We start from the raw sequence: 27,821 nt of genomic DNA, 5'->3' as shown, positions 1-27,821 counted from the left end.
GCCCATCCTGCATATTTTTGATGTTTCTCTGCTTCAGTGCACCCTCACATATTAACTGTGTCAGTGACAGACTTGTGCACAACTTAATGAAGAAATTAGGGTAAACATTATTTCAAATCAGTGTGGCGATGCAAGGAGACATCTAAAAAATGCAGGACAGAGGTCTTTGAGGAACAGGGTTGGGAAACACTGATCTAGAGTGCACCTAAAATCTGATCAGGTTGGAAAGCAATACCATAACAGTGCCAATTAAACAATCAAATAAAAGAAAAAAAACCCCAAAAACAAATATGTTACAGCCAGCAACTTTCATGTTCAACTTTAAATAATTTGCTCTAAAGGATGGGAACTGTTGGCAACACATGGAATCAGTGTTTTATGCCCTAGTCTTTAAAAAGAAAAAAACTGTACCAAATATAGAGGCATCTTTTCTTAAACTATATTAATCATATATATTAATTGATTTTAATTAATATCAATATTAATAATCACATGAACCCTTAAGATGAGATAGATAAACTTGTCACTGCAATACTGCCGTGATAAATATGTAAGGAATTTGCATGTACTTACCAAAATAACACCGTTTCCTTGAATAAATAATAACACATAAGGGGAAGAAAATCTGCCAGAAAAGGAACAAATACAAACAATTAAAATGAGGACTTTAGAAAGACAATTACCGTTTCCAAGCCATTAGTGCATTACTTCATGATACTCCCTTGTAACAAAACAAATCTTACTTGTGCCTCTGTACAAACTACAGATGGCACGATACCACTTTTTTATGTCTGATACCGATATCATAAATTTGATTATCTGTCGATGCCGATATGAATCCGATATAGTGTATTTTATAAAAAATAAAACTGTTTTTTTATAAATATTTTGCTGCATTTTGTATAAGTTCATACCCAGTTTAAAAAAAACAAAACATTAAAGCTATTCTGTTATACCTGTATGCAAAAACTACACTGCAGCCAAAATATTTTATACTTCAGCAATACTGATCAACCTAAAAAACTTACACCATCCTCCTTATTCAGGTATTCTAAACAGTACATAGAAATATTAAACAACCTAACTAATAGGGCTGCCAACTCCCAGCAAAAATATTAGGAAACCACCCTCTGCCTCATAATGCTTAATTGTCTCTCTCAACCACCCAGGTTAGGAGGGAACTGAGGAGGATTAATGGCAAGAAGGCAGCGGGTCCAGATGGCATCAGCTCGAGGGTCGTCAGGTCCTGCGCGGACCAACTGTGTGGGGTGATGGAGCACCTCTTCAACCTGAGCCTGAGGTTGGGAAGAGTCCCACAGCTCTGGAAAACCTCCTGTGTTGTACCAGTGCCAAAGACTTCACGCCCCAAGGACCTCAACAGCTACAGGCCGGTGGCTCTGACATCCCACCTGATGAAGACCCTGGAGCGGTTGGTCCTGGCTCAGCTTCGGCGCCTAATAAGCTCATCACTGGACCCACTTCAGTTTGCCTACCAGCCTGGCATTGGAGCGGATGATGCCGTCATTCACCTCCTACATCGTTCCCTCGCTCACCTGGAGACCGCTGGGAGCACTGTGAGAATCATGTTCTTTGATTTCTCCAGTGCCTTCAACACCATTCTTCCCTCGGTTCTAAAGGACAAGCTGGTGAACTCTGGAGTGGACCATCACCTCACTACCTGGATCCTGGACTACCTCACCGACCGACCACAGTATGTGAGGACTCAGGGCTGTGTGTCGGACAGGGTCGTCTGCAGTACGGGGGCCCCACAGGGAACGGTTCTGGCTCCGTTCCTCTTCACCATCTACACTGCAGACTTCTCCCACAATTCCACCCAGTGCTTCCTGCAGAAGTTCTCTGATGACTCTGCAATAGTCGGCCTCATCACTGATGGGGACGACAAGGAGTACAGAGGTCTGACCCAAGACTTTGTGGACTGGTGCCAGCTGAACTACCTCCAGATCAACGCCAGTAAAACCAAGGAGCTGGTGGTAGACTTCCGCAGGCACAAGCATTCTCCACTGCAACCACTGAACATCCAAGGTATGGACATTGAGGCTGTGGACAGCTACAGGTACCTTGGTGTTCATCTGAACAATAGACTGGACTGGACTCATAACTCAGACGCCCTCTACAGGAAAGGGCAGAGCAGGCTGTACCTGCTGCGGAGACTCAGGTCGTTTGGAGTGGTGGGCCCACTCCTGAAGACCTTCTATGACTCTGTTGTGGCTTCTGCTATCTTTTATGGCGTGGTCTGCTGGGGCGGCAGCATCTCTGCTGGGGACAGGAAGAGACTGAACAGGGTGATCCGAAGGGCCAGCTCTGTTCTAGGATGCCCTCTGGACCCAGTGGAGGTGGTGAGTGACAGGAGAACGGCGGCTAAGCTGTCATCCCTGTTGGACAACATCTCCCACCCCATGCAGGAGACTCTGACAGCACTGAGCAGCTCCTTCAGTGGCAGGCTGCGGCACCCACGGTGTGGGACGGAGAGATTTCGCAGGTCTTTCCTCCCCACTGCTGTCAGACTCCATAATAAAGACTTTAACTGATCAAGCACACACATCCATACATATGCAATAATACTAAGTGCAATAATCCTTTCTGTCATCGTTGTATTTTTTACTCAGTTGTATATAGTATTTGTATTTGTATTCTATTTTTATCTTATTGTATATTTATTTTATTTTATTCTACTGTATATAGTATTTTATTCTATTCTGTACAGTTGTGTACTGTATTTATTCTTATTGTATTCTAATTTTTGCCTCATAACTTTTGCACTGTCCACTTCCTGCTGTGACAAAACAAATTTCCCACGTGTGGGACTAATAAAGGTTATCTTATCTTATCTTATCTTATCTTATCTTATCTAATTTAATGCACAGAAATCAATTATTTTTCTACAATAATTAGATTCAGCACCTGAACTAACCTCTGTTTCTTGAATATCAGATCTTTTGGCCTCACAAAATCTGCAAAAGTATTCACCTGAAAAACTCCAATAAATCCAGAAATACTGTGTGCTCCTAAATGATCTGCTATGACACACTGTATTGTGCCCCTGACAAATTCTCCAAGATGTGCAATAAAAATCCCTTGACTTTCCAAAGTAACAAGATCACTCAACAAGGGCTCTAGAATCTTTTCATATCCAAATGTCTTTACATCTTCAGACTTGCAGAGTAAAGCCAGATAAATGGAAGTCAGTGATGAATGGCAAGCAGGTGGTAAATTGCTAAGAGTCCAATATATGGCACAGATTTTGTGCTTTTTACGGGAAGTGCCAAGTGGATTGCAAATCTCAAAATCGTCAGTATACAAATTCAGTAACACTCGCAATTCGCCTGCTGATAAAAAACTGTTTTCTTTGAAAAACAACCCCTCCCTAAAAGACCTGTAAATCAATTCTTCCCCACTTTCTTCTGTTAAGCGACTACCATCCAAAACCTTAGCAAGTACGTGGCAATCACTGAAAAGCTGCTGTAAAACCTTTAAAACTGGAACATACTGAAATGTTCTTTTTTTTTTTTTTTTCATCCAAAACATACTCTACAGGCTCTACAACTTTAAAATTTTCCTTGTAGAAATTTTTGTGCTTAAAGGATGTTGCTAGGGGACAGCCTTTACCTACCGATTTATACACAGGATTAGATGTACACAGTGCAGATGCAAGTTCTTCAATGACTGACTGGTCTATTTGCAAGCTGTGACTGTTCAATGTGTCTTGGATAACTTTTGCTGCACTACACAAAGATGCTGTGCCCAACAAATACTGAAATTCCTCCAAAACTTCATCAACTGCAGCACTTGGAACGTGAAAAATATTTTCTAGTTTTAATCATTTGATCATTTGATGTCTCTAAATCAACAACACCCACAATTCCTCAACATTTGAAGCATCATGCTCTGCAGTTTCAGTTGCAAAAGATCCTCTGACAATATCCTCTTTGTCTACCGGCGAGTGTAAACTGTGCTTGCGACTGATGTGTGACTTAAAGGTACTGTAAATATTTGATTTGTAGTGACAACCTTTAAACATACATGTTACTGTCTCATTGTTTTTTAAATGACGGCTAATGTGCACAAAATATTCACGCTCTGTTCCTAATTCACTACAACAACATAACTGACAGGAAAAAGTTGCAAATTTGTCAGAGTGCTCTGAGGTATTGCTATGATTCCTTGACAAGTGTGTCAGAAGTGAATTCCAAGTCTTTAAAACACATGGACACTCAGGATATAGGCACTTAATGTGATGGCCACGCCCAAAATGACTGTTTCAGTCTATAGTGCTTAAGAAGTTCTGATCGTCTAGAAACTTCAGCACTGCAGTCTTTACACTTCCACATAAACTGGACATACAACAAAGAGAAAATTTGAAACAAAAAAACCCAAAACAAAAAACACACTTAGTACTTTACACAAAGAAAGTTTTAGCCGTGGTTAACCTACAAGAATGGATGCATCTTAGAAGTATGCTTGTAGGCTGTATTATCTAGAGCATTCTTTTCCCAACTCTGTTCCTTGAGGATGCCCATCCTGCATATTTTTGATGTTTCTCTGCTTCAGTGCACCCTCACATATTAACTGTGTCAGTGACAGACTTGTGCACAACTTAATGAAGAAATTAGGGTAAACATTATTTCAAATCAGTGTGGCGATGCAAGGAGACATCTAAAAAATGCAGGACAGAGGTCTTTGAGGAACAGGGTTGGGAAACACTGATCTAGAGTGCACCTAAAATCTGATCAGGTTGGAAAGCAATACCATAACAGTGCCAATTAAACAATCAAATAAAAGAAAAAAAAACCCCAAAAACAAATATGTTACAGCCAGCAACTTTCATGTTCAACTTTAAATAATTTGCTCTAAAGGATGGGAACTGTTGGCAACACATGGAATCAGTGTTTTATGCCCTAGTCTTTAAAAAGAAAAAAACTGTACCAAATATAGAGGCATCTTTTCTTAAACTATATTAATCATATATATTAATTGATTTTAATTAATATCAATATTAATAATCACATGAACCCTTAAGATGAGATAGATAAACTTGTCACTGCAATACTGCCGTGATAAATATGTAAGGAATTTGCATGTACTTACCAAAATAACACCGTTTCCTTGAATAAACAATAACACATAAGGGGAAGAAAATCTGCCAGAAAAGGAACAAATACAAAAAATTAAAATGAGGACTTTAGAAAGACAATTACCGTTTCCAAGCCATTAGTGCATTACTTCATGATACTCCCTTGTAACAAAACAAATCTTACTTGTGCCTCTGTACAAACTACAGATGGCACGATACCACTTTTTTATGTCCAATACCGATATCATAAATTTGATTATCTGCCGACGCCGATATGAATCTGATATAGTGTATTTTATAAAAAATAAAACTGTTTTTTTTATAAATATTTTGCTGCATTTTGTATAAGTTACTCGAATTATATATGTAGACAGGACTCATTTGAATTAAAAAGATATACCAAAATAAAATATGCTATATCTAAAAGGAGCCAATATCACTTTTTTCAGTGTATCTTTTCCATATGGGTTTGTACTGAAGGACATATTCAATCCTCCAAGAATACTTGTGTCCCTGGAGCCCAATGTAATGCCATATTTTCAGGGCCAACTATAATATTTCACTTTTATCTGAATTTAGAACCAGAACATTCGAGGTCATCCAGGCCATTAATTGATTTAGATTGATGTGTGTCATCTGTTTTCATGAACAAATGTAACTGGATTGCAATGGAAATAGGTGCAGAAATTTCAGATAATATTACCTAAGGGAAGCACGTGTCGTGTAAAAACGCAACATAGTTTTGTTTGAACAGGCGAAAATCCTGAAACTAAATATACAGTTAGAGTTAAATTAAACAAGTCTGTTTGAACAGCAGCAGAAACACGAGCTACTTGAGGTTTAGAAGTCAACAATAATATGATACAATAATCAAACATTGGCAGCATCAATGTCAACAGTTTCAAGAATTCCCCACTGCTAGCTAATGTGACCAACATCCGTCTTTCCCAGAACACATGATTATTTCCTCTGTGAATTTCCTGCCAGGTGTCCTGAAGTAACTGTAGAACATAAACATAGACACACCTGATCAGTGATTGAATCTTAAAAGATGACTAGAGGTATTTAAGTAATAGCACCGTAGTAACTGTAAAACGTTATTAATTATTTTCCAGAGAGAAGTGTCAGTGATAAGAGATCACATGGATAATGAGGTAGGGTACACAGGATGCACTTGTAGATAAAAAAAAATGTATCAAACATTTTTCTTTATATATTATGAGATGATGATGAGATAGCCTTTATTTGTCAGTTGCAGGTCTTTTGCCCACAACCGAGATGACAGACCTTGCCGACCATACATACAATACACAAACATCACATTGGGGAGACAGGTCAGGCTAGGTAGCGAGGAAAAAAACATCGAAATGTGTAACACAAAAGGATAATACAGGAATGCACAGATATCAACACACCATAGCACAATAAACACAGACAAGCAACATGGGAAAGAGTTCCAGTGTGTACATCTGATCTGGGACCGCTGCAATCTTTCGACTGCGCCTCCAACTGACCCGATGTCCACATCAGAGGGGAGGTAAGCGTTGGAGGTGGCGTTAGATCCGGGGTAGGGAGGGTGATGCGTCGGTGAGTGCTTATCAGTATATGTATGTGTGTGCGTGTCCAGAGTTCAGCTGAGACAGTGTGCTTCGCCCTGCCAGGCTAAGTAAACAGTCTTCCAGCCAACCCAGGTGGCCTTGCATGGAATGGGAAGGAACAGACTAAACACAGTCGTTATCAGGGTGTTTTGTTCAGCTCCAGCCTTGCGACCGCAGCTGGCACCAAAAGGCTATCCGCATGAAGTGATGATGCTTTTTACTTTAGTGCGAACAGCTCATATGAATTTCAAAGCAGTTCTACAGTCCAACACTGGTCTCTCAATCTCCTGTTGGAGAGCCGTGAGCTTCGCCATACTCTCTGCTCCGCTCTGTGATGTTGTCATTCTTGTGCTCAAAGAGCCGATTCTGAGAACTCACAACAGTGTGCCTCCCCGAGATGTCATCCAATTTGCGCTCAGAGATGTTATTCCAAGCGAGCCCTTCCGAGATGTATCCAGTCTGCAGTCAGAGATCTTATTCGAGTATTCACGGCAGCCATCAGCCTTTCCAAGATCTTATCCGTGCTGACTCAATGAGCCCATTTTGAGAAACTCACGCCTCTTCCCATCGCTTCAATCCCAGCGGGCAGCTTTGTGGGGGTTTGAACAGCCGGTTCCGCTTCCTTAATTCTTCGATAAGTCAGGGCCAAGCCAGCTCCGATCAGCCAGAACCCTGTTACCATGGTTCCGAATAGGTAGATATCTTCAGCACTCAGGCTCACCCGAGCCCAGACTTCTCGTTGAGAAAAGGGGTGTCAATTGCATTTAGGGACCAGTTGATCAAATCCATAATTCCTCTTTTAGGTTTTAGAGAACAGACTGTGAGAGAATGTTCCAGGGAAAAGTAATACAAAAAACACGAGACTAGACAAGGACATAAGAGGCTAAGCAGGGAAGCTAAGGGAGAGGAGGAGAGGAGGAGAGGAGAAAAGTGCGACCGCCTTCGTCAAGAGCAAGATCATGTAAACTTCTCTAAGCTGGTTGAAGTTTTGAGCCATGGGTGGACATGACTCAAAAAGGGGGGAGAAGATCATAAACAACTTGATCCAATTTCCTTTTAAAAATCTTTTTCTGCAGGGACAACAGGAAAGGAGAAGAGTTGTAAATGCAGATGTTTCACCAGTTGACTCTAACCCCCACAGGATGCCTACAGTGAGAAGATTTGAGGGGTTGATGGGAGTCATAAAAAGGAGTGTTGACCGAGCTACAGCTTTGAAAATAGCTGAAAGCCACATGGACAAACAATAAAATCAACTGATGTGTTTGAATGCCTATGTCTGTATACAGTTGGATTGTAGTGACATATGATTTTCAGAATGTTGATTCTTCTTGTTTGACTGTTGACATTCATTTGTTTACTTGCAAGTTGCAGTTTACTGTGTATGAGATCAATGAGAAGCAGGTTAACTACTTACATGTATTAACTGTGAACTTTTGAAGCAATAGGAGGTGAATGACGTGAGGAGCTGTGTATGAATGAAATCTACACTGACACTGTCAAAAACAAGGGTGCATAAGTTGAAATTTAAGTATACAATGACAAAAAGGGGGGAATGTTAAGTCAAATTGTTGAATATGTCATTGTGTTTCTTAAATTTGTAAAGTCTTAGTTCAAGCAGTAGGATCAAAGCCATTCCTTTGATCCTGACCACCTCTCCAGCCACTCTGTGCTGGGGGAGGTTTTATTGTAGACACATCCCTTGTGAAGATTCTGTTTGTTGTTTGGTAAACTTCCTGCCCTTTTATGGCTTCACCTGTGTTGTGCATGGTGAACCAATAATAAGTGTCATGGGAATAAATAGCTGCGAGGGAAACTACTCTTTGAAGGATTTGGGCTAGAGACAGGTGATGAGCATTAAGCTCCACCGCCTGGTTCTGACCAAAGCTCTCCCTCGTTAGCGTTGCTGATTTGCAACAGTTAAAAACTAACAACCTGATTACTCCACATACATATTTTATGAGGTTTTTTTTAGTAGTTTTACCACTGCAGGACTTGGTTGTGCATTAGCAACAAAAAGTTTAATTTGAGCCTGAGAGGGTTAACCCTCTGGGGTCGCTGGAAGCCGGCGTGTCAAAATCACATGACCAATTTAAGACGACACAGCTACAAGATGCAGCACGTCAGAGTCTCCAAGTGCGGACTTCAAACTTTATACCAGTTTTTGAATTGTGTCGATGGGCCACGTAAAACCAGAGTTATGATAAAAAATACACACAATGTTTTTTTTCTGAACAAAACAGTGGTGTTTACAGCGGGAAGAACGGTAAAAACGGCATTTTCTACAGACAGCGCTAGCAAACACTCTCTGCTTGCGAGCGAAAAAAGAAAAAGAAAAAAAAACCCTTCCCTATTGGTGTTAGAGTTTACCATGTCAGCCAATCAAAAAAATGATATGGCAACATGTGACATTTGGTTGTTTAGGCAGAAGGGGAAGTTTTTAGGAGTGACACCCGCAACGGAAAGCGGGCGAGCGAAAGACAGAGAGAGAGAGCGAGTTTTTACGGAGCCCCCCAGGGGACATGGGAGAAAAAAAAATTATGGAGGAAAAAAAAAATTATGGAGGAAAAAAAAAATTATGGAGGAAAAAAAAAATTAAGACGGACTTTTGCGAGATCTCGCAATAAGTATTGCGAGCGCTCGCAAAAGTATTGCGAGATCTCGCAAAAGTTTTAGCCGCATTCTTCGGAGGCCGCCAGCTCGAAGCCGACCGGGAGGTCGAGGCACGATGTGCCGGGAAAGCGGTGTTCCTCCCGGCTGTAGTAGGTCTCGACTTCCCGTTAGCTTCGAGCTAGTGGCCGCCAGCTCGAAGCCGACCGGGAGGTCGAGGCACGATGTGCCGGGAAAGCGGTGTCCCTCCCGGCTGTAGTAGGTCTCGACCTCCCGTTAGCTTCGAGCTAGTGGGTGTCAGATCTCCAAAAACGTCGGAGCACTTTTGCAAATATGTGATGTCTTGTAAACCGGGCAGTGTCTGACGTGTGACACAACTACATTAACGCCTCAAAATATCTTAAAAGGTATTTTGTGACCCGAAAGAGTAATTTCACTAAGTAGCTGCCCGCCATTGTTGGAGTTTTGCGAGATCTCGCAATACTTTTGCGAGGCGCTCGCAATACTTTTGGCGAGATCTCGCATACGTTTTGCGAGCGCCTCGCAATAATTTTGCGAAGATCTCGCAAAGTCTATCTTAATTTTTTGTTTTTCCTCCCCTAATTTTTGTTTTGTTTCCTCCCCAAATTTTGTTTTTTTTCCTCCCTAATTTTTTTTTCTCCCATGTCCCCTGGGGGGCTCCGTAAGTTTTCATATGTGAGACATTTCGCGTGTTTGGAGGCTGTAGTTAGTGTGTTGTGTAGTTATTGTTTTGTCTTGTGTGTCAGTTATACTGCTGAATTTCATATTTGCTCAAAAAAAGCCGTCAAAGGCAGATTCCAGTGTAAACGCTGTTCCCACATGGAAAACTGGACTGATGCACCTCCTGCTGTCAGACCTGCAGGGTTTAGGCCTGTGCTGTTCTCCTCTGTCTTATACTGAACACAAACTACAGTTTTTGGACTGGCACAAATAATTTGTGTGCCTTCTTATTTGATGCAGCACAGCTGATTGTTCTGTAAATAGATTTAACTATGATAATAGCAGTAGGTACAAAAGACAATCTATGTCTCTTTGTCTTCACTGCAGGCACTCTATAATGACGACCTGATGGAAGCAGTTGAAAATCATTAAAGAGACGATGACCTGAACACAACAAGACAGAGGTTGCCTTCCTCAGCACCTGCCTGTTATAAAAGTCCACAAGCTGGACCTGAGACCTCCCTGAAATCTGACCAGCCACTTTAACCAGGTTGCTAAGTCTGGTTTTATTATTCAAGAACATATTACCGTACCAAGCAACGATACAGAAAGTTAAAACAGATTCAATAAAAGTTTTATAAAAAAGAGTCATCATTTCAGATGAAACATTAAAACCTCTCAACCTCCTTAAAAAGTACAGTCTTTGTTGAACCTTTTTCACTGTAGCAGCAACATGTGACTCAAAGGACAGAGTCTTATCAAGAACAACCCCCAAATATTTATAACTGTCTACCAGTTCAATGGCTGCACCATTTACCACTGTTAGTGCAGGATGGGGGGATGTCTTCCTGAAGTCAATAACCATGTTCTTGGTTTTCAAGGTGTTAATCATTAAGAAGGACCAGGGCTCTAGACTAACTTTTTGCCATGGGCGTACTGGTACGCCTAACTTTAAAAAGTTAGGCGTACCGGCACAAAAGTTAGGCGCACACAAATTTTATAATAATTTATATAATATAATGTGTTTTTCTGGATACACTGTGCTTTTTCAGCATTCAAAGATTGATGACACCGTGTCAGCGCACTGGCTATGAATTTCAGAAGGCCTTAACAGAAAAGTTAGCAATAGTTCTTTTACTATTACAGCTACATCCACTTCTGTCGTGCCTAGGCTGCTCACTAGGGCTGGGTATCATCACTGATTTCTATAATCCATTCGATTCTGGTTTTCAAAGTCCCGATTCGATTCAACTTAGCCTCAGACAGTCAGAAATATTATAATTCTGATCATTTATCAGTACTGACTTCATCAGAATTGTGAACATCACAGCAGATGCCTTTGTGTGAAAGTAACTGAGAATAAAACAGAAAAACATGAAGAAGATTTTCCTGGTCTGGCTTTTTATAGCAGATAACCTTAAAAATATTCTGCAATGTTTTGCATATAAAGTTTAAATTTCTTCAGTATTGAACAACAGAAAAAAATAGGCTTTCTTGTCCGAGGTCATTTAAGTGAAAAAAAAGAAAAGAAAAAGACAGCAGCCACAGCGCTGTAAACAACGGTAGACTGGTGGGTAATAAGCGAATGAATAATACAGAAAACAGAGATTGGAGACGGGAAACTGTTCTTGAAGTACAGAGAGAGAGAGAGAGAGAGCTAGCTGTGCATGAAGTGTGATTTTAATAGTCGTGGAAGCAAAACAGCAAAATTCATGACGACATTGATCAAATGTGAAGCGCAGTTTGCTGCTTCTTTTGCTGCTGGCTCGGCGAATTTTGGTTGGAGAGAGACAAAACCTGCAGCTCAGAATCAGCGCAAAAAGATGTAATCACAGCGCGGACCGGACGCATCAGAATCGCTAAGCTCCGACAGCGTGTCCGTCTACGGGCCGTCGGGTGAGAAAGCCGAGAAAGACAAAGCTGATTCTGATGCATCGGTCCTCTGTGTTTACGTCTTTGTGTGGGATCTGTGTACCTGCTCTCATTTGCTGTTTGGTTGTTGTTGAAATGGTTTTGTGAGCTTTAATCTGAGAAACTGGCGTTTCTGGCAAAACACAGTTATATTTAAAAGTCGATTCAGGATTTAATGAATTGATATCGCTTTATTCAAGCTACTCACCTCCCACTTCCACCTGCACTTTCAACTGGACCACGGCCAATCAGAGAGGTCCCGCTCCTTACTAGCTCTGATTGGTTTAGTCCACGATAGGGGCAAAATGTGTGTCTGTTGTTGACCACAGGGAAGGTTGCAGATTTTTTTTTTTTTTTTTTTTTTTTTTTTTGCTACCCGAACATTTGGTCGCACAGGTGCAACCAAATATTTATTTTTAGTCGCACCACTGAAAAATTTGGTCGCATTTGCGGCCAAATTGGTCGCACTCTAGAGCCCTGAGGACTGATCACACCATGAAACAAACAGGCCCATGGGAATCCTCTTCACCATGAAGGAGGCTTACAATGACTGTGTCATCTGCATATTTAATGAAATGCCTGTTGGCCTGTGTGCTGCGACAGTCATTAGAGTACAAAATATACAGTAGAGGAGAGAGACAACAACCTTGCGGTGAGCCAGTAGAAGAGTTCAGCTGTTTGGAAAAACAAGCGTTCACTCTCACACACTGAGATCTGTCAGTTAAAAAGTCTAAAATCCAACCAACGAGATTAAAATCAACTGGTTAAGAAGTTTATCAACCAACAGATATGGCTGGATAGTATTAAAAGCTGAATAAAAATCAATAAATAAGAGCCGAGCATGAGCTTTGGCGCCATCAAGATGGCGATAGAGGAAGTTCAACAGAGTGACCACTGCATCATCAACACCTCTACAAGGCCTGTATGCAAATTGTAGTGGGTCCATAAGCTTCTCTACTTGCTGCAGGATCTCCTTCCTGACAAGTTTTTCAAAGGACTTCATCACTAAAGATGTTAGAGCGACAGGCCTAAAATCATTTAATGATGTAGGTTTTGTGGTCCTAGCAACTGGAGAAATAATTGATTTTTTTCATACTTCTGGAACCTTCTGTTGCTGAAGTGATAAAAGAAAGATGTAATAAATAATACTGCATAATTGCTCAGCACATGTTCTAAGCACCTGGCCACATATATTATCAGACCTGGACTTTTATTAGTCTTACTCATTTTAAAAAGATTTTCCACCCTTCTTTCATCAAAGACTAAAGCTGGGGGGGATACACGGGATTTCTCTATTAAGAAATCACGTGTATTCCTTAAATTATAATTGTCATTAAATCTCAAATAAAATCTATTCAGCTCATTGGCTAACTGAGAGTCTGAACTAAAACCAGGGAGACTTGTCTTATTACAGACACTGTGACAATGACCAGTCATGTGTTTCATGCCTGCATAAGCAACCCTTAAGTCATTGCTACCCATCTCCGCCTCTACCTTATCCTTGTATTTTATTTTGGCTTTTTTAATTTCTGATCTAATCTCCTTCCTAAACTCTCTCACTTTCAAGATATTCCCTTTAATAAAAGCTTTTTTCCTTTCATGAATCAGCCTCATAAGAGCTTTGGAAGACCATGGTTTGTTATTAGGGAAAAAATGCACAACCTTTGAAGAGATAATCATGTCTCTGCAAAAGGAGATATAGCTGCAGACAACGTCAGTGAGTTCATTAATGTCTCTACATGATTCTAAACACCGACCAGTCTGTACAGTCAAAGCAGATCTGCAGGGATAAAGAGGCGTCGTCACTCCAAACCTTTATGTGGTGTCTCCTCACCTTCTCTCTTCTCAGCACAGTCTTGTAAACTGGCAGAAGATGCACCATGTTGTGATCCGAGGATCCGAGGGCGGGGCCAGCCACAGATGTATATGCACCTTTTATGGAACCGTAACATAGATCCAGAGTCTTATTGAAGCGTGTGGGACAGTTCACATACTGATAAAAACTGCTCAGTGTTTCCTTCAAGTCGTAGCAATTAAAGTCCCCAAGAACAGAAGACCCAGAAGAAACTCCCGTGAGTATGTAATTTTTTGTGAGTAGCAATGACTCCAAACAACTCTTAGGATTGCCAATAAAACCATGCGAAATAAAAAACCCATCTTCGTTAAAAGAAGTTCCACAAAGCACAAGCCGATGCTATAAAAATAAAAGAATGAAATAAAATAAGTTAAAACACTGACAATGACAGACAGAGACAACCTGCTGGTTGCCGCAAGAGCAGCGCCCTTCCTCTTCCCTAAGAGTATGTATCATACATATACCAACAAGACAGTGTACATCACTGTCACAACTGCATTTGTTTCCGTTCAAAGGCTTTATGTCTTTTACTATAATACCTGATGGGCTAGTCAAAATGCCCTGGCCGATTTTTTGACCCAGTGCAGCCCTGCTAATGCAATCAAATGGCACATTGACTTCTGAGGAAATTTTAGATGGCACTCGTCATCAGAAAGGTCGCCGACTGTGTACAGAAACATCTGCGCCAAATACAGCAACATCAGAAAGAAGGAACATGAGAAGCTTGAGAAATACCAAGTGGTCAGAGAAGAGCTCGAGAAGATGTGGGGGTGAAGGTAACAGTGGTCCCAGTGGTAATCGGAGCACTCGGTGCGTTAACTCCCAAGCTAGGTGAGTGGCTCCAGCAGATCCCAGGAACAACATCGGAGATCTCTGTCCAGAAGAGCGCAGTCATAGGAACAACTAAGACAGCAGGACCCTCAAGCTCCCAGGCCTCTGGTAGAGGACCTGAGCTTGAAGGATAGGCCGCCAGCAGGGGCGAGCGGGAAATTTTTAATTTTGTATAAATTTTGTTTTGAAATTGTGGTGCATAGTTCAAAATAAATGTTTTTTTCAGAAACACAGCCTCTTTTTAATAAATGTTTATTTCCAAGGAATTTCTAACCTTTACACCTTTCAGAATTTATTAGAAGATAACTTTTATGTAGTTAAAATAAGATACTCTGTGAGAGTATCGTATTTATCTATATAAACTCTTAACACATAGTTAATGTTAATAGGTGTTAAATTATCAACTCCAGACAGATTTGATATTTAACACCAAATCAGAGTTAATGTACCAACTCTACAAAAAGAGTTAAAATCAAATCTGACTGTTAATTTGGGCATGGATTTACTGTGTATATTAGTGCTCAATGATATACATGAAGGCAAAGGAGCGATGAATGGGAAAAAAGCCTGCATGGCCTTATATTGGCAGATGCCTATAATTAAGGTGAAGGTGTGTTCCCACTCAACCCAAGCATGAGCAAGCAAGTAGCCCATCTGGCTACATTTGTTCATTTGTTGGGGGGGGGGGGGGGGGGGGGGGGGGGGGGTAGGGGTTTGAAGGTTGTATTTGTAAATTTACATCAGCCTCAGTTCTAGAAAGTAAATTACCTGCATATTGAGCTTTTATCCTCAGGGAGGCGTTACAGACCAAAGAGTGCTGCAGGTCAGAGTGAAGCAGTGTCTGAATAGAAAAACAGCCTGACATGTGTTTAAAATAAAAGTAAAGGCTGTCATTTGGATTTTATTACTACATAAACACATAACTTAAAACATCATATATGCAGCACACATTGAACAGCACTGACTGAATATTATTGAAAAAGACGACTTTCATGTGTCTGATTTGGTGGTTTGAATTTATTTATTTATCTGCATATTCATTTTTAACCACTTTCTTCCTGTGGCAGTTGAGAGCGTAGAGTAGCGGTCGCGAGAGTTGAGGCTCGGGTGTGAAATTTATGGTTTTCAGAGATTTTATCGTGAAATTTTTGTCTTGGCTTAAAGGCCCTAAAGGAAAATATTGGCTGACATTAAACTGGTCCATGGTGCAAAAAAGGTTGGAGACCGCTGGGGTTGAGTTCTAGATAAGGTATCAATATAGAATTATTTCAACTTGAAAACCAGAAATGGTCACATGTCAAAAGTTGGAAGGAGCAATGAACAAATAATTGTTTTTATTTTCATTAAGTTAATAATCCACATCTGTACGTATGACGAAGTTAAATGTCACAGATGTGACAGGAGAGGATCAAAACTATTAAATCAAGTTTTAAAAAGAGACTTTTTCATTTGATTACATTTTATATCATGGATTATGCAGAAAAAGTAGAATTGGGCTGAAAGAGCTATTGCTTTATTACCTATTGAGGTTGTGTATCATGTTTTTTAAAAGTAACTAAGTAACGAATTAGTTTTGAAAATAAATAATCAGTAAAGTAACAGGATTACTTTACTTTTACTTTTGGAGAAGTAATCAGTAATTAGCCCATGTCTGTGTGGTAACAAGTGGGTTTTTCAACAGCGACAATGCTACAGAACACAATGCCTGGAGGACAAGGGACTTCTTCCAGGAGAATAACATCACTCTCTTGGACCATCCTGCATGTTCCCCTGATCTAAATCCACTTGAGAACCTTTGGGGATGGATGGTGAAGGACTTTTACAAAAATGGACGGCAGTTCCTGACAGTAGATGCTCTTTGTGTTGCGGAGGAAAAACAAGATGCAGAGGAAAACAAGTAATTCAATCAATAAAGTATGCATTCTTATTATTACTCTGGTACAGTTTTGTATGCATGCCCTGTCAGTTTATGTTCTGGTGCTTGGATTGGTGGGTTGACTGCTTGAGTTTTCCAAACTCTCTGATTAGAATAGAATAGAATAGAATAGAATAGAATTCAACTTTATTGTCATTGCACATGCACAGGTACAGGGCAACGAAATGCAGTTTGCATCCATCCAGAAGTGCTTTAGTGATATAGATATATTACAATATATATTAGCAATAATATAGATATGTGAGTATATTACAGAAGTGGGTCTATTATGGTATGTTATAATGTACACGGTATGAAGTATGTTGTGAATATTCTATAACTATAAGTATGTACAGGCTGTAGTGAGTACAAGCTATGTACAGGATATGAACAGGATATAAATATGAAAAACTATACAGAATATGAAATAAATAACTTTACAGAATCTGAGATATACAGCTATACAGAAATGGGAACTATGCAAGTTGTAAACAGTTGTAGGATTAAAGATTATCGAATGTACAGAATGATTATTTACACAGAGCTATACAGTAGTGCAGTTAAGATAAGTGAGGGTGTAGATAGTTTCTACAGAGGCTATATAAAGTGCTAGTGGTTGTGAGTGGTGGTTCAGTCCATGTTATTATTGTGTGTTTGAGGGTACAGTTGTCCATTGTGGGTGTGTGTATGTTCAGTCCATGAGTTTAACGTGGGTCAGATGTCAGGAGGCAGAGTTCAGGAGTCTGACAGCTGTGGGGTTGTAGTTGTTCATGGCAGACACATACAGGCTCACATTATGTAACAGCCACTGCAGGGTCCACAATTTCAATTTCTTTGCAATTTCACATTTCATTATAAAAACGGATGTAGCAGACTTTCTTCTTACTGTGCAGTAAGAAAAGAAAACAGCTAGAAAACACTAAATACTATTTTAACACTATCACATAAAAAACAGGTAAGAGGTAAGAGTCTTCTGATTGGATTGGAGATCGAGGTTCAACAATGTTAGGTGCCCAAAAAATTAGTTAAGGTGAATACTTGAATATACAGAACCACATTATTTTGTTTTTTATTCCTGATGTACAGTGATTAAGGTAGCTTGAAATCATTTTCATGTCTACGCCTGTTCCTCACTGAGAATCTTTAGGATGTGCTTGAGAACACTTCATGTAGTGGTCCAGTTGTCCCATCATCAGGATAAGATCTCTGTGAAAAATGACACAGCACAAGCTTCAATACAGTGTCACAGAGAAAATGTGCTGCTGTTAAAGCTTAAGGTAGTCCACAAAATATCACAGGGTATTTGTTTTGTTTTTTACAGAGCACTTTATTTTGATGAATGTTATTTACTTACACCACTCCATTTGCAAGTGTATTAATGTAAAAGCTGAATAGTCAATAGGCTACATAAAAAATGAAAGCATAATACAAACATAAACATTTCTTTAGATTTATCATTGCAAACAGCAACAACACAGAATGGACACTTTACATAGTCTGACAAAAATTGCATAAAGAGAGACTGGGTGTAGTGCAGACTTGTAAACGTCTCAGTGGGACTCCAGAGGAGCTGGGGGAGGTGCAGGAAGTTACAAAGGAAAATGAGGTCGGGCTGTCTCCGATCAGACTGCTGCACCCAACACCTGAACCGAGGTAAGCATCAGAAAGCAGACTGCTGGATGGGCAGGATTTGTCAGTGGTCATTTGTATTGATTTTGTAGCTGCACCTCTTCATCTTCTTTCAGAAGTATTCATCAAATAACGGTTCGGTGTCTCTGCTCTCTACCGGACAAAAAAAAACAACAACACAGAAGTGTCTCTGTAAAGAACAAAGTTATTTCAGTCACTCTAGACTGAAACCTGAACTCTTGTGTTAAGTGAATGACATCAAACTAGACTTGAAAAATGAAAACAATTAAAATAAATAAATAAAAAACAAGTGTTAGCGTTTACTGAGACAAAGTTGTACTTATAGCTTGTTTTTACTTCTGTGCTCTATTCCAGGCACTGCGTGCAGCAAAATCACAGTTCTGACTCACTGTGAGGAATTGAACATGTGTCAGTGTTGATGGTGAGAGTCTTTGAAAAACTAAACAAAATAGAAAAGATTAAAAGAGTCGTTTTACGCACACTGTGAGCAGATCCAAAATCTAATCTGGATAGGAAGAGCTGGGAAAAGACCAGAATCAGAATTGGATCTTGGTCTGAATTAATGACTCTTGTTCATATTCTTGCTGTGCAATTGGACTCTGATCCCTATGTGGTTTTCTGATCAGTTCTAAAGCCTCCAAGTGACCATTTTCAGCGAAAGATATATTGAGCGCCAAAGTTTCAAAAACTGACCCATTAAAAATTTTGTTTAACATAATTTAAATGATCGAATCGCATTCTGTGAACAAGTTCCTACTTGTAATGTTGAGACCACACGCAGTCTGGATTTTAAAATTCCCTTTAGACTACATTTAATCCCATTTTAGAATTTCAAAAGTAATTTAAGCCTCATTTTCACTCAGATATGTCACATAGACATATACAGAAAAAGAATAGAAAAGCCCAGTATAGATATATATACACTAGGTTATTATTTGGTGGTTCTGCTCTGCATCTAACAATAACTAAATTAGAATCCAGTAATTAAAAGCCAACTGAGATCATTAAACAGGGATCAAAGGGGGGGTTGGGGGTGTTTCCCACCACTGTTTACAAACTACTTTGCAATGAGCAAGTTTCCTGCACTAAGTATTAAATAATATCAGTAACAATTAAAAATAGTAGCTATGGTGATTTTTTTATGATACAGAAGTGAGGACATTGTTTAATGACTGTAATGGTTTTATAATAATTCCCAACTGTTCCAGAATGTTCTTTCCATTTAAACTTTTAATAAAACTATATTTTAATGAATATGGCTGTTACGTTGTCATTTCTCCAAAAAAAGTGTTTTAAAATCCCCTAAAATTCACTCTCACTGCTCTCTGAAAGATTAATTAAGACACTGTAGCCTGTTCAACAATCAAAAACACTAGTGGTTAAATTGAACTCTAACAGTTAAAATTTATAACACTAAAATAAGTTCATCCTTCATTAATTCAACTGGGACGATACATATGCTAGTTGCAGTGGCGGTCCTAGCCTGTTTGGCGCCCCGGGCGAACACTCCCTCTGGCCTGTATTGCCTGCATCTTTTGCTCGTTTCTCTTCGCTTCTTTTCTATTATTTCTAAACTGAGCACCTGATGGCTTTCAACTTTTCTTGTCCGTCTTCCATTGGTTTTAATTTTGCCCTCCAGTATGAACACAAATCCACCAACTCGAGGATCACCACAACATGACCTAACAGACCTACACCTTAGTTCACAGATTCACTTTGTCTAAGGTTTATTTCTGGGATTTCACACAACCCAGGATTCAGATCATGAATACATGATGGGCTTGGATTCACATCATTATGAATGAAATGTGCTCTATTTGGAAGCAGCCCCTCCCCTTTCGACGGGTTGTGTGTGAGACTTTAAATCATCAAACTATAAATTATAAATTGTTATTGATCCTTTACCCCTGGTCCTAGAGTGCATATTTATTTTCTTACTCTTCTTATATTTATTGTTTACTTAACTGGAGCCTCATCGTCTCGTCTCTCTCTATATACTGGACTGTATGCTAAATGGCCTGTATTTGTATAGCGCTTTACACATCTAGTCATCCACACATTCACACACTGGTGATGGCAGCTACATTGTAGCCACAGCCGCCCTGGGGCGCACTGACAGAGGCGAGGCTGCCGGACACTGGTGCCACCGGGCCCTCTGACCACCACCAGTAGGCAACGGGTGAAGTGTCTTGCCCAAGGACACAACGACCGAGACTGCCGGGGCTCGAACCGGCAACCTTCCGATTACAAGGTGACCTCCCAACTCTTGAGCCACGATCGTGTGGCTCACCTATGTAGCGGAGATGACAAAGTTTACTTTGACTTCAGCAGCAAGCCGGCGCATCGAGGGCTCTCGCGCTCACTTTTCATGTTTCGAAAAAACATCAGTGCAAATTATAAGTCTGTATCATGATGTCTGGTGTTTTCGTGTTTGTTGTTTTGTTTTTATTTTGTTTTATTTTGCGAGTTGGTTATTAGATGCCGCCCCGCCCTCTCCTCCCTGTTACTTTTACAGTTTAGAAATTTACTGTCTGCTGTGTCATCTATGGAACGCCAGGACAGCCATAATGTATTAATGAAATACACCATTAAATAATTATTTGAATGTGGCAATAATTAATTAAAATGTGAAATAAATAAATAATTAGTTAAATGTGTCAATAATTACTTAATTAAATGTGTTAATTTTTTTTATTATTTCAAATTTTAATTAATTATTGCCACATTTAATTAATTATTTAATGGTGTATTTAATTAATTCATTATGGCAGTCCTTGCGTTCCATAGTCATTATGATAGTTTTGTAAATGTAAAACCAGCAAAAAGGTTTTAGTGAAAACAAGTACAGCAGAGACCTCGGGGGGCAAATGTGCAGATCACCGTCTTCACATCAGTGAAGAAACATAATGAAGTGTCTGATTTTCAGTATTTTCACAGTAAAAGGGAAGTTGAGTGATGTCAAGAGCTGTAAGATGAAATAAGGATTGTGGGTTAATTTACCTTGTGACAATGCTTGGAGTTCATACTTTTGTGCCTGCAAAATAATTTTATGAATGAATAAAAAATGTATTTCTCACTGAAAAAAGAAATGACAGAATCTCTGTGCACTAATTATTGGCTCTTCATTGTGTTTCTGCACAGTGTTAGTGTTCAGCAGATTCCTAATATGGATCCTATTTGCAAACTAGGAGGAAACACAAGTGTAAACGAATGTATTTTTCAATTTCTAGTTAACTTGCAACAAAATTACAAGTTCAACTTATTCATGGTCAGCTGAATCCAAACAAGAACTAGTTCCATCATTTTAGACCAGACTTGTCAAACTCTAGGCCCAATAACGGCAACATAATTTAATATGTCAATATTTCAGTTTGCACTTCTGTTTAAAACAGGGTTACCTTTGGTCTGTTCAATAATGTTCATCCTGTTTGGTCCAACACCTAAAGTATATTTTGAGTTCTGGCTCCTTCAGTGATTGAGTCTGACATCCCTGACTGAGTCTGGCAGCTGTAACATCTGTATATAACAGAGCCTTTTACCTGCTGATGTGCTGCTGCTTGATGATGCTGCCCCCCTCTGCTGGAGCTCCCCTCACTGATCCAGTTGATCTGCTGGTTGGTTGCTTCTGGTTTTTGATGTTTTGCATTACTGATCATTTGTTGAGCAACGTTAAAACAGCCGTCCCAGTCTTTCCTTTTTATGTTGCTCGTGATTTCTTTAGTCAGAGTTTCATTTGCTTCTTTCCTCAAAAGCTCCTCCAGAACTTTTTTCTCTTCTTCCAAAATCAGCTTGTAGTAAAAAGTTTTCTTGTTGCACCAACTGAATTTTTTTATAAACCATTTTCTCCACCCACTCCAAGTCATGAAGAAAGCGACAACAGTCATGCTGAGGAGCAGAGAGTAAGCAGCAAGCTGAAAAAGAAGCAACAAACATGCAAAACATAACAGCATTAATGTGTCTGTGTATTTATTATACTTTCATAAATTAAAAAAAACAGAACAATAACATTACATGTGCACTGTGTGTGAAAAATAACAAAACATCCTCACCTTTGACTTCATTTGCAGCTCAGGTATTTGAGCTTTTTCATCAGCCGTGAGACTCTCAGGTTTGCAGAACAGCTTCCTCTTTTTTTCATCAGTGGTACAGCAACTATACCAGTCTGTGAAAAGCAACACAGCTACAATCCACAGCAGACTGATTAGAAACGCTCTGATAACGCGCTTGAGTACAATGCATAAAAGCGTGGATGGATGCTCCGCTGTGCTCCGAAATGTCTGATCTATCAGGAGCACCAGGAAAAATACTAAAAGAACAGGCACGACCACCATTTCATTGCAATCAAAAGTGTGGCCTGAGCAAGCGCACATCTTGGCCTGCAGATACATAAATGTGAAGAAAATCCCAAAGCCTGTGCCAGTGGTGCCGATTTTTCCACTACGAAAATATTGCAGGAGTTTATTCCACATCTTGAGCAGTTCGGTGCCTGCTGAGGCTGCAGCTTCTGACCTGTAAAATTACAGACACGGAAAAAGAAATATTTCCTGCTTTTCACACCAAGTATCAGAGTCTCTTTGAAATTCAGCTTAATATCTCAGTCCTATAGCAGCTGTGAAGTGAGCAAGTCCTCCAGTCAAAGTGAAGATATGAGCTCTCTGCTCCCACCCTCACATAAGAACCACGAGTGCTGCTCCTACAGGTGGCAGGATGCAAACGCAACGTGACGTCATGAGAAGGAGTTTAAACAGCACTCTGTTCAAAACGTTTCCAAAGTCGTGTCAACAAATTTCATGTTTCCCAAACACTTTATACTATGATGAGGTTGTGTGTCACGACAGGTTTTTTGATGAATGACTTGGAATGATGAATTCTATTCACAGTTTGAAACGTAGAGTGTTACAGATACAAAGTGAATTTATGTTATTTATGTCATGAGATGTTAAAACGTGTGGTTAACACAATTTAGTCACCACAGCCTGTGGAGTCTACTGTAAAGAGATGGCAACTCAACCAACTTTTTTATTCAGTGTTGAAACAAAAAATGTCAACCAAACATGAACAAGAGAGGTGAAGAAGAAAAAGAATGCAAGCAGGGTGGAGTGGGTGGAGATGACTGCCAGGGGTGATTTGTGGCAGTACAAGTGAAAGATGGCAGTGAGACCAGCTGTGATGTATGGTTTGGAGATGGTGTTACCGAGAAAAAGGCAGATCTGCAGGAGGCAGATTAATGCTACTGTACTAAATTTAATACAGTCAGTCACGTTTGTAGGTGCTGTTTGATTTGGCATCATCTCACACCGGATACCCTTTCTGGGGCAACCACAACAGCACAAGAAGACAAATGTTTCCTGTGTTTCATGCAAATTATCATATTTTCTGTTAGCAGTGGTGCCCAGTCAATGGTTTTTGTTACAGCAAATGTTTGTAGGTCTGGTGAACCCACTGTGGCTTTGGTTTGTAAATCAATGTATTCTAAAAAATGCATGTAAAAATGTATAGAATAACTGAGACAAAGATCTCTAGTGTTTTGTGAACTTCTAAAATCATACTTCAAATTATGCTTGTGGTTTAATGTCCTTGAGACTTTGTGACTTCTGAAAAAAAGATATGAGAATGGGAGCACATGTTGTCCTAAAAATCTGTACTGTAAATAGAGCACCGATGGTGCCGAGAGATACAACATGTGCAAAATGAATGTCAGATCTAGCGGTTTCATAGGCACTCACAAACTCTGATACAGTCAGATATGCAGGATTTTGAACTGAGCACTGATGATAAGCTGGATGGTCTCTCTACTCTTTAGTCCAGAGCATGTGGCAAAATGAATTTCACATCACAATTCATCTTTCCACAGAAAAGTTTTCAACTTTGCACTTGTTCATTTCCTGACATTCTTTCTTTACTCTCATATTATTTATTTTGTTTCCTCTAAATACCAGTCCATTTGTTACCATGTTCACACCATGTTACTTTATCTAGTCAAAACTCTGTTTTCATAAAACCTTTCTGATTCCTTTTCATGCGATGTGCCTTCATCTCTGTCACTGCATATATCTAGACCACTTCCTTTCTTTACATTGTTTAGTAGTTTCATTGTGCAAGCTGCAAATAATTTATTACTCCATCCATCAATTCTCTACAGTTTATCCTTTTCAGGGTCCCCGGGGGGCTGGAAACTATGTCAGCTGTCTTAAGGTGAGAGACAGGGAACACCCTGGACAGGTCGCCAGTCTGTCGCAGTGCTAACACATATCATTCGCACTCACATTCACTCCTAACTAAGTGCATGTCTTTGGACGGTGGAAGGAAGTCGGGAGAATCCACACAAACACAAGGAGAACATGCAAACGCCACACAGAAAGACCCCCGCCTGATGGTGGAATTGAACTCAGGACCTTCTTGCTGTGAGGCAACAGTGACGACCACTGTGCTTTATTACTCAATAAATTAAAGGAAGTTCAATTATGTTCAGGTCTTTCAGATGATTTTTATTGGACTAACATTCATATGAATTCTTTTATTCTTTTTTTCATTAAAAAATGACTTTTGTTGCTGGTTTGGTTAAATTTCATTTCTAAGGCTGGCACACAGCAGCTGGCTTAAAACAGATTTCACAGATACCATCTTGAGCCAACCACGCACAGGAAGGGGGTTATGTTTCCTGTTTTTGTACCACGTGTGACAGGCACTATTAGCCCTTGTGTTGTGTTCTAGAGATGGCATGATACCACTTTTTTATGTCCGATACCGATACCGATATCATAAATTTGGATATCTGCCGATACCGATATGAATCCGATATAGTGTTTTTTAATCAACAAAACTGTTTTTTAAATATCTTGCTGCATTTTGTATAAGTTCATACTCAAGTTTAAAACAACAACTACACTAAAGCTATTCTGTTATACCTGTATGCAAAAAAAAATATTTCATAGTTCAGCAATACTGATCAATCTAATAAACTTAAACCTACACCATCCTCCCTATTCTGGTATTTTAAAGAGTACTTAGCGTAAATATTAAGCAACCTAACTAATAGGGTTCCAACTCCCAGCAACAATAAAAATAAATAAATAAAAAATAGGGAACCACCCCTCACGCTCCACCTCATGATGCTTAATCGACGTAATCAACCTTAATTTGATGCAGTGTGAAAAAAAATGCACAGAAATCAATTATTTTTCAAGAAATATTAAATAGATTCAACATCTTTCTTCAACAAAATTGCAGACTGCACAGATGGTACCTTCCCAAAGGAAAAAGTACTATAGCTTACTAGGGTATATTAGACTTAATAGTTACTATATACAGTAATTGACTTCTATTCATTTTACATCAATTAAAACTTTGGGTGTAAGATTTGGATAATTATTTATTAAAAGCTCGACATTTTAAATGAGAATAAGAAAGAAAAGTATGTCTTTGTGCCCCCTTTTCCCTGTTCATGCCCTATCGGCCCCCCTGGCTAAACTTTGCTAGATCCGCCCCTGCACAGTTACCAGCCGTCAGCTGCGTAGAAAAAGATCCTCGAGTAGAAAGTAATATTAAATACATTCTAACAACAGCTGATCAAGCTTAAACGTGCTGCTGTTGTTCAGCCGCTGGTTTCCTCTTTCTGGTGCAAAGTGGGCCAAAAACAAAGAAGAGAGACGGAGTCCCGACAGAAAAGCCGATCAGCTGATCATTAAGCAGTTTCATGATTGAAGTAGCAGCAAGAAGAGGCAGTCGCTTGTTAAGCTTAACGCAGGAATGCTTTACAAACATTCAGAGATGGACTTACACACTTGCTTTACTTCTCTCGGGATAACTTTGTCGGAGATGAAATGCCAGGGTTGCTAGCGACAGGTCCCGCATGCCACAGCCGCTCTATCACGTGATGCATACTGCTCCGACGTGCTAACGTTCTGAGGTGAGTTACGGCGTGTTGCAAGTTTTGTGAGGTGCTTTCGTGATATTTATTGGATCGGATTACATTTTTTATTTTTCTCCGATATCCGATCCAGTAATTTAGGTCAGTATCGGACCGATACCGATACGTGATATCGGATCGGTCCATCTCTATTGTGTTCATGGCTTTTGTTACTGAGGCACTGCATTTTTGGTTTTTAAATCAATCCAGCCATAAATATATATGCAAAATTACACAAAAATAACTGATACAAATGCCGCAGAGGAATAACCAATCACATGGAACATACCAAAGATTGTAGCCAGGTGCAGGGAACGCTTCCTGCAAATTGCCCTGCACTGTGTTTAATTTCTTCTATGGTTCATTTAGTAACTTGTAGGCGTCATAATTTGTTATTATAGTCAGAAAATGAATATTTATTTCTTATAAACAGTATAACAGTATTCTGTTTGTTTGCAGGCAGAGAACTGACTGCTGTTTGTTCTATGATAGTTTCAGCTTTCATTTGTTTGTTTTGCAAATTAATTGTTGAGATTCACATAGTGGTAGTTTTCCTTTTTTGTTTCTAGTGCTGTGGTGGCTGCTACTGGCCACAGGCTTTATTGGTAAACTGGGAGTTCACTAACTTTTTGCTGTGACATGATCTGTTTGTATGTTTCTTTAATTTTGTGTTTAGGGTTGTTTTTATAGTTTGATCACTAATACAATACTCTCAGTTTCCCAGCAGTGGTTACCTGGCTCCCAGCAGCAGAACTACAGTGGTCTTCTCATCCTCGAACAGTCTTTATGCATGCTCTGTCTCTAAACTTAACAGTAGCGCTACAAGGGAGTCCTTTATGTGAGCCAGTTTGAGTCAAAATGGGTACAGCAGAGACCTCCAGTGGCAACTGTGCAAACAGCATCTTCATGTCAGTATAGATACTTGTGGATAGGGATGGGTATTGATAAGATTTTAAATGTGAGATGTAAGCACCACAGATTTATTTTATTATTTGTGTCATGACGCTTTTCTTTCTTTTTCTTTTTTAACTGAACCTAGGAAGTAAACCCAGACGGCTTTAGGCAGATTTATGGAGTTTATTTACAACAAGCGATGTAAATATGAGTGAGCCGGGTGGCCAGGAACAAAAGAGAGCGCCGGACGTCCGAGCGGGTTTGATGTCCAAAGACAGACGATGATCATGGTACTTGCAAGAGGGCGGGCAGAGTCTACAGGTGAAAGGAAAGTTTGTGGTGCTGGATGAAGGGCTGGACTTGACCGGTGACTGGAAACTCCTCCACAGGTAAGAGTTTTCTGGCTACAAAGCTCCCCAGAGTGGAGGTAACGATCAAGCAGAGATCCATCACCATAGCTGGATCATAGCAGCCTCTGAATGAGACCTGCCCAAAGGCAGAGCCCGAAATGATCCCTCCCAGAGCCACCCAGAGGGAGAGGAGGGAAAGAACCGGCCAGCCTGGCCCAAACATGAAAATGTAGTTATTTAACTTTTTGTTTTATTTTGTCACAAGTTTTCACCTTTGTACTTTATTAGGTGGAGACTTCCCTTCATAAAAGACATGGACAAAGATCTGTCTACTTCCTGGAGAGGGTTCTTCACATAACCATTATGAAGAAAAGACCTTGTGATTGTCTTCAGGGTCATTCTTCCAGGACTCCTTTATCGTACCGAGCACACCACAGTGTTCTTGTCTCTGTTTAGTCATCTCTCTGATGGTTTCTGTTCACTTCACAGTCTAAGGATGACCTCGCCGCTGCTCTGCGCTCTTCTGTG

At 39.9% G+C, this 27,821-nt stretch overlaps 1 protein-coding gene and 1 long non-coding RNA gene across 6 annotated transcripts; both read right to left on the bottom strand.

Annotated features, from left to right (window-relative positions):
• Positions 1-993: 993 nt before the first annotated feature.
• On the bottom strand, positions 994-25,303 carry LOC120728061. The gene is made up of 2 exons (XR_005694635.1): positions 25,247-25,303; positions 994-1,134 (listed from the first exon to the last, which is right to left on the bottom strand). It is a non-coding gene; the product is annotated as an uncharacterized LOC120728061 (long non-coding RNA).
• Positions 17,164-22,984, bottom strand: LOC120728057. 5 transcript variants are annotated; one of them, XM_040022735.1, is made up of 4 exons: positions 22,190-22,971; positions 21,680-22,051; positions 21,141-21,174; positions 17,164-17,696 (listed from the first exon to the last, which is right to left on the bottom strand). In XM_040022735.1, the coding sequence occupies exons 1-4, from the start codon at positions 22,607-22,609 to the stop codon at positions 17,683-17,685; spliced, it is 840 nt and encodes a 279-aa protein (XP_039878669.1). In that variant the 5' UTR covers positions 22,610-22,971; the 3' UTR covers positions 17,164-17,682. The 5 variants fall into 5 exon arrangements, with proteins under 5 accessions (XP_039878669.1, XP_039878666.1, XP_039878665.1 ...); XM_040022731.1 differs by lacking the exon at positions 17,164-17,696 and adding an exon at positions 17,793-18,272 and having other exon boundaries at positions 22,190-22,970; XM_040022732.1 differs by lacking the exon at positions 21,141-21,174 and having other exon boundaries at positions 17,165-17,696; positions 22,190-22,976.
• Positions 25,304-27,821: the final 2,518 nt, after the last annotated feature.

The sequence above is a fragment of the Simochromis diagramma genome, unplaced genomic scaffold, assembly GCF_900408965.1.
Source record: "Simochromis diagramma unplaced genomic scaffold, fSimDia1.1 OVJJ01000308.1, whole genome shotgun sequence".
Classification (NCBI taxonomy): Eukaryota; Metazoa; Chordata; class Actinopteri; order Cichliformes; family Cichlidae; genus Simochromis; species Simochromis diagramma.
The sequence above is the reverse complement of the archived record's forward strand: the minus strand, read 5'-3'. Positions and strand labels throughout refer to the sequence as shown.